We start from the raw sequence: 7447 nt of genomic DNA, 5'->3' as shown, positions 1-7447 counted from the left end.
GTTATTACTTGCTACTTTAGAATTTTTTCCGTCCAAAATATATTTATTAGAATAAAAAAATTATAATTTATACAAAATTTAGTTAATTATTATTTTTATTTTTCTAAATTTAATAAAAACACAAATTTAGTTAATTCATCTTCCTTTTAATAATTATTTGTTTTGTAATTAAATACAAGGCAACAATTTCTTTTTCCTTTTCCATCCTTTAATTTCCTTTAATTGTTCACCATCTTTTCTATGTAAATGACACCTTTATGTATAATTCTAGTAAAAGTTGGTTTCCAGGTGTCAATTTTTATACAAATTGTAGCAAATAATAACGTGTTTTTATTTTATTTTAGCAAGTAATAACTATATTATTTAAATGTTGTTGCACACGTGCTGATGGTGAAAGTCTAAATTGGATGGCCTTGCATATTGATCTCAACATTTTATATTGATCTTAGGTAAAATAGATATATAGGTCCTTGTACTTTGGATTTTGTTGACATTGACCCTTTACTTTTATATATTTAGTCCCTGCACTTTAATCTTTATAAAAATTAAATGCGACAAAATAAAATTTACCCTATTTTTTTTGGGAATTTTTCTTCACATTTCTCTTTTAAAAGCTTAAATACTTACCGGCCAAAAGAATTAAGAAATGGACAATAATAGACCCATAGGAAAAATATTAACTATTGTAATTTTTGGGAATTATATTTTTAAATGTACAACTGTATTATATTTTTTAGTATAATATTAATGGCTATTATATGAGATACTAAAATTAATATTTATTTTTCGAGCTATAAGTATAAAGTTGTTAATAATATATAAAATTATTTAAGGCGTGTTTGGAATTACTTACTGGGTGTTGAAAAAGCATGTTTGAAATTTTGTTGATTTTAATATATTAGTATTTTAATTTTTTTACAAATTGCTTTTCTAAATTTGCTTTGAAAAATATATTATCTTTTAAAATTAAATAATATAAAATTAAAATTGAAATTGAAAAAACCGCTTTTTCAACTTCAATGTCAAACACACCCTTATTTGGCCAACTTTGTGAATTTAACAGATATGTAATTACACTTGCATTTTGCACTTGGTTTATGCACGAACACATACATTATGCACTCCCATTTGTAAGGACTAAACCATGTAGTGTGGTGTTTTATAGTGGTAATTTTACAATGTGATTGTTAGGATTCTTCATGATTTATAATGCATTTTCTTTCTTAGTTCTAATTTGTAAGTAATGAATAATTAAAAGCCAACGAAGAATTGATTATATATTCATGAAGAAAATAAATTTTAGCACATTCATACCCAACATATCAAATTATTTCATTTGAAATTTCACAAACAATAAATAAGTAAGTTTCATTATTTCAATGAAAAATCACAAATTTTCTTATTATAGCTTATTTTATGCGCGGGCGAGCACAAAGACTATTACGTGTTCCTATTATTGGTAGAAGTTTGGATTCAACGTCGATTGCTATAATAAGATCATTGTGCCTTCAATGTTCGTATTTTTATCTTTTATTATTATAAAATAATAGATTAAACAGAATATAGTATTACTTTTTAACCTTTTATTTTTATTACCTATTTAACAAGTAGTAGATAATAGATTTTAATAGCCAAAATTAAAAGTTAGAGATCTAAGAACTATAATTTAATAGGCTTAAATTATGCTAGGTCATACTAAATAACCTATTTTATTACCGCATCATGTTAAATAAAAATTTAATTACCAAAATAGAAGTCTAAGGACTCAAATGTCAATAAAATTAAGAATAGAGGACCTTTATGCGTTTTGCCTTGACAATTAACATCTTAAAGCACAACAGCCGAGATGACGCAACCCAAGAAGGCCTTGAAAAAACAAAAAAGAAAAAAAAAGAACATAAAACATAAAAAAGCCGCCACAAATATATTCATGGGTGATTTAGTACTCATTCGAAATTACCTATTTGCCCATCCAAGCCTTGTGTATTTATATAGAAGATCCCAATTATTAGTTTCTTACCAGTGACAGCCTCCTTCTCTAGCTCTCTGTCTTTCTTTGACCACTGAATACTCTCTAATTAGACAGAGAAGGAAAGGAGAGGCACAAAAAAAAGTAATAAGAAGAAAATGGCAGCAGCAGCAGCAGCGACAATTACCTCCGGCGGTGTCAATTTTAGAGTTGGAGGAAAGTCGCAACCGCAATCACCGCCGTGTACTTCCTCTTCAAAATTGATCTTTTCATCGTCAACCGGGAATCTGTGTTGTTCTAACAATTGTTGTCTCTCTCTCCGTTCTTCTCGTCAAGGAGCCTTAATATCTACTCGTGTGGTTCCCAATCCGACTATGGTAAGCTCCGGAAATAGCGGATTAATGTTGATTGCTTTTGTAATTGCATGATGTATATCACTGTGTGTGTTTAATTTGATTATTGGCACATTTATCAGGTAATAGCAGCAGCTAAACCAGAGCCTCTCAAGATTATGATTTCAGGAGCTCCTGCTTCCGGTAAAGGTACTCAGTGCGAGCTCATTACTAAGAAAGTAAGTTTTTATCTTTTTTTTTTTTTTAAATTTCTTTTATAGTATTGTAAATGGCAGCAAGTGAGCTTTTGATGCCACGATTATGAGTTCCATCAAAGTGTTTCATCCATCAAAATGAGCTTTTATTTCATGAGTTCCATCAAAGTGTTTCAGATTATATCAACTTGCATTTAATGCTCCAATCCCGCTCTAGGTCAAACTCAATATATGTCATGTTTTCAGGTTTGAAAAACTCTACTTGATTAGCTAGTATCTAGTTGTTTCATTAGATTTTGACGGTAAACAGAAGTTTCTCCTTAAACATTAATAGTAAAATGTGGAGCAAGTTTTTGCAATTAAGCCAAGTTACTTAAAATTAGTTGCCACATTAGTCTTACTTATTGATGCTTGCACATATAGAAACCAAAAAAAAAAATGTTAGCATGGAGTTTTTGTCATTTACAGTAATTGCTGTTTCGTAGGGGATCAGATATTTATTCTATGATGCACTTGCTGATATGAAAACGTGTGAAAATTCTAAGTTTGCTAGTTCTAAATGCTCTCTAGGTGGAATGGACAATTATATGATTTCTAGTGATACCGTGCTTGATTAATTCTCAACATTGCAGGCTGGTCTTAACTATTTGACAGTTTTTTAACAGCCCTAAACATATAGGTCGCTTGTCAAAATAGGCATTACTTGGATAAGCATGGCATATCTGTTAAGAATTCGGGTTTGAGGATACATCTTTTTTTTTTTCTACCCTCTCAGTGATGTTGTGTGGTTGGTAGAATCAGTTATAACATTACTACATGATTTCTCGGTTACAATATTACTACATAATTTCTCAATTGCTGTCAAGAAAAAAAGATTAAATCAAGTCTTCCTGATGAATGCAGTATGGTTTGGTGCATATTGCTGCTGGAGATCTATTGAGAATGGAAATTGCTTCAGGGAGTGAAAATGGGAAGCGAGCGAAGGAATATATGGAGAAGGGGCAATTGGTCCCAAATGAAATAGTTGTCATGGTAGCGACACAGCTTTTTTCTCGTTTACTTTAAAAGGAAATGTTGGCGTTTATCATTCTCAAATGGCTAATTCCTTGATTTCAATTGTGAAGATGGTGAAGGAGCGCCTGCTGCAACCAGATGCTCAAGAAAATGGTTGGCTTTTGGATGGATACCCTAGGAGTTTGTCACAGGCTACTGCTTTCATGGAACTTAACTTTCAGCCTGATCTTTTCATTCTCCTAGAAGTAAGCATTTGCAGTCAATTATCATATTTTGAGAGGAGGAAAACATGCACTAGATGCTAGCATCCATCTCTGGCACTAATTATTTCATGCATGATTATAGTATTAAATTACTTGGAGAAAACAAACAGAAAAATCTAACGAAGAAAAGGAGTAGCACCCTATTAATGTATTACTGTTTGATATTTCCTTCACCTTCTTTAGATTGTCAATATGGTATTTAGGCGGCCTTTCCACTATGTTTGAACCTGTGAATTTTCTTCTGCAGGTCGATGAAGAGATTCTTGTTGAGAGGGTGGTTGGACGTAGATTAGACCCTGTTACTGGAAGGATATATCACTTGAAGTATTCTCCTCCTGAGACCGAAGAAGTTGCTGCTAGGCTTACCCAACGTTTTGATGATACTGAAGAAAAGGCATGTCTTATGCTAGTCTGTGTAGTTAGAGAATTTTGACTTCAGAAGACTCCCTGTCTTCTTTGGTTCTTTTTATCATGGAAGTTGGTTGATATTCTTTAGTAATAATGTTGCTTCCTTTCTTATATGGTTTTATATAGGTGAAGTTGCGATTGCAAACTCATCACGAAAACGTTGAGGCAGTACTCTCAATATATGAAGACATTACATTAAAGGTACACAATCTATTTCTCTCTCTGTGTGTGTGTGTGTGTGTGTGTGTGTGTGTGTGTGTAAGAGTAGATGATTTATGAACTTGCACAGCCTGTTTAGTGTTCTACCATAGGGTCCTTGCTGTTCTGTTACATTATGAAAAATCAGAATGTGGCACAGCTCATAATGAAAAAAGTACTAATGCTGCTGAGTGATATAAGAAGCAATTGCTGTTGAAGCGGCTAGGTGACACTTAGACAGCAACTATATGATCAGTCATACTTGAGAGAGAGAATATGCCCAGACCCACCAAATCATTGGACACTTGATTTGGAGGACATAAAATTAGTATTTCATGGCATATTGCTAATGACTGCTCGAAGGAGTTCATGAGCCTAGAAAAGAAAAAAAGGGGAGGAGAGAGTGTGGGTGTGGGAGGGGAAAGTAAATAGAAGGTTAGCCAGTTATATCCTGCCAATTAAAAAGCTAAAAGAAAGAACCCTATATTGTTGAATGACAATCTGCTCCTGTGTTTCATATATGTGACTTGCACTAGACTGCCATTTTAACATGTGCATGAGCATGCACTGCACATCACAAGTGTGTGTGGTTGACCAAGGGTTTAGGTTTGAGATTTTTCCAACCCTAAACGTCAATTATTTGAGGTTATCAATCACATAATTACACCGCATGTGATCTTGACATAGTAACAAATCCCGCCCTAGTCTCCTTTTAGTGCAAGATGTGACATTTAGATTTAATTAAATTGCTTTAGATCCCTGCCTGTTGATAATATGATCTGAGTGATGTTCTAACATATGCTTGACCAAATTAAACTGATAAAGAGAAGAACAAGAAGAAAGAAACAAAATGATTGGAAGCACTCTTCCCGAGGGACGCTCAAACCCCATCGCACCTCCACATTCAAAAACAATCAGTATAGGTTTTTTGGACCTACATACAGTTATTAACATTTAAATACCTAACAATATATTGAAGTACTTCATTGAGTTTGGGAATGTAATGAATGATAACTAATTCATTAAAAATTTGGTTTTAGAGTTTTAATTATCATAATATACTGATTTTAATGAATGCATATAAACTTCAGAATGTTGGGATGTTAGTGAAAAGTATCAATTGTGTCTATCGCAGAGTCATGTGAGAGAATAAGAGCCAAAATCATTTGACTACTTACTGTAGACAATATCCAGTGTAGTACATTTCAGTTATCTACAATTAAAATAAAATTATTTAAATATATGATTAGAGTGCACAAAAAGTACAGACGAAGCAATGATGTTTCAGCTACTGAAAAAGCCAAAGAGATTGTACAACATAAGTTATTGTGTTAATTTATTATGCTTATAAACCGAACCACTAATGAGGAGCCTTATCATGCAAGACATTTCATTCCTCAGAGAGCCTCAAGAAATTTTAGATATCCAATTAACATTTGGTCACCTAAAATCAACAATTCTAACTGATTGAATAGAGCTTCTCCCTAACATCCCAATAAATACAAATTCATATCAAAATTGATTTCTTGTCTTTTCTAATACCAAGTTTTGTTGTTTTTTCTTAAATATGTTGAGCTCACATTCAGCTCATGGGCTCTGAAGGTTTCTTTAGTATCTATGCTCGTGTTGTTGCACAGACTGTGTCATTTCTCGAGTCCATAGGTATTATACATTCTATCTAGTTTGTTACAATTTTCTATTTATAGTAACAAACTCCATTGAATTCTAATCCAAAATCAGAGCATATCTCAGACAAGAAGTCCAGAACAGAAATGCATCCTTTCTCTCTTAAGAGTTAATTGCTTGTACGCTCATGATCCAGAAAGTCAAGAATCTGCTTAAAGTCAATTACAAAATAGACAATCAAAATTGATGTTTCATAAACAATATGCTGCAGATTCCCTATATTTGGCGGGTCAATTTATAACAAGTAGGACAATAATGCCAAAAACTGCTTTGTGCTAAAATGAGTGCTAGTGCAAGGCATTTTAGCACAAAGCCCTCATCAGGAGGAAAATTTCTGTATTGATATCTTGATGAATGAAAAAGCAATATCTTGCAATTGCTTTATATTATGATGAAATCTAACTTGAGGGGCCATTCTGTTGATTTCAGGTCAATGGAAACATTTCAAAGGAGCAAGTGTTTGCACAAATTGACAACGCTCTCACAAAATTACATGAGGATAGGAAGGCAGTATCAGAACCTCTGGCTGCATAATTGAGGAAGGAGAAGAAGAAGAAGACTAGGTGGAAGATTGCATAGAGACAGGAAAAAATAGCCTGGGTCGTCAATTCTCACTACACAGAGGTGTGTTCCTTGACTTAATGTGATATCTTTTATATTAAATGCTGTGCTATATTATCAGGTTTCTTAGAAATTACCAGTCCTTGTACAAATTTTGGTATTACTGTCATCATTATTCTTTGAAATGTATCTTGTGGGCATTTAATCACGTTTGTAATAAATACAAATAAAGAAATGCACAATTCTGAGGCTTTTCTTAATCTCTTAGAACACCTTGAAAACAAACTACATGCTCATAAGACTTGTGCAATTTAATCTTATGGACTGCATTTTTAGAGGCGGCTTATGTCTGGGTTTCTGCCCAAGAGTTTAAAACGATGCTAAATGTAAGTTTATTTAATTTTAAAAATTGAAATACAGTCTACCTTCTTAAATTTAATATTTAATAAATTAATAATCTCTATTACTCCCACTGTTGCTTTTTTAAGTAATTCACTCTACCAAAGAAAATATTTAATGGGGTTAATTAGAGAGAAAAACTAGCTAAGTTAGATTAATCTATCTTTTTATGGATATTTTAAGATATATTATATATATTCCAATATGAGGATAAAATAGAAAAAAAAATTAATGATGCATTGGATATATAAATGACAGATAATTTAGTTTTTTTTTTTTTTTTTTTTTTTTTAATTTGAAAAAGAGACCATTATAATAGAATGGATGAAGTAATTAATAAATTTTTTGAAGAAATTAATTTTATTTTTTTAGATAATTGGATTTAATAAATTAATAAAATAT

General features: G+C 32.0%; 1 protein-coding gene across 2 annotated transcripts; it reads left to right on the top strand.

Moving 5' to 3' along the window:
* Positions 1-1857: 1857 nt before the first annotated feature.
* Positions 1858-6906, top strand: LOC8281368 (adenylate kinase, chloroplastic). 2 transcript variants are annotated; one of them, XM_048371385.1, is made up of 8 exons: positions 1858-2346; positions 2445-2540; positions 3420-3548; positions 3641-3775; positions 4041-4187; positions 4328-4402; positions 5986-6061; positions 6515-6906. In XM_048371385.1, the coding sequence occupies exons 1-8, from the start codon at positions 2128-2130 to the stop codon at positions 6556-6558; spliced, it is 921 nt and encodes a 306-aa protein (XP_048227342.1). In that variant the 5' UTR covers positions 1858-2127; the 3' UTR covers positions 6559-6906. The 2 variants fall into 2 exon arrangements, with proteins under 2 accessions (XP_048227342.1, XP_015576444.1); XM_015720958.3 differs by lacking the exon at positions 5986-6061 and having other exon boundaries at positions 1988-2346.
* Positions 6907-7447: the final 541 nt, after the last annotated feature.

This window comes from Ricinus communis, chromosome 2, assembly GCF_019578655.1.
Source record: "Ricinus communis isolate WT05 ecotype wild-type chromosome 2, ASM1957865v1, whole genome shotgun sequence".
NCBI classification, from domain to species: domain Eukaryota; kingdom Viridiplantae; phylum Streptophyta; class Magnoliopsida; order Malpighiales; family Euphorbiaceae; genus Ricinus; species Ricinus communis.
The sequence above is the reverse complement of the archived record's forward strand: the minus strand, read 5'-3'. Positions and strand labels throughout refer to the sequence as shown.

What these genes read in the sequence shown, in the direction of transcription:
- LOC8281368 (XM_048371385.1), top strand. Translation starts at nt 2,128, where the DNA reads ATGGCAGCAGCAGCAGCAGCGACAATTACCTCCGGCGGTGTCAATTTT. An exon ending in TGGTTCCCAATCCGACTATG is followed by an intron (nt 2,347 to 2,444) that starts GTAAGCTCCGGA and finishes CACATTTATCAG; the next exon opens with GTAATAGCAGCAGCTAAACC. An exon ending in ATCTTTTCATTCTCCTAGAA is followed by an intron (nt 3,776 to 4,040) that starts GTAAGCATTTGC and finishes TTTCTTCTGCAG; the next exon opens with GTCGATGAAGAGATTCTTGT.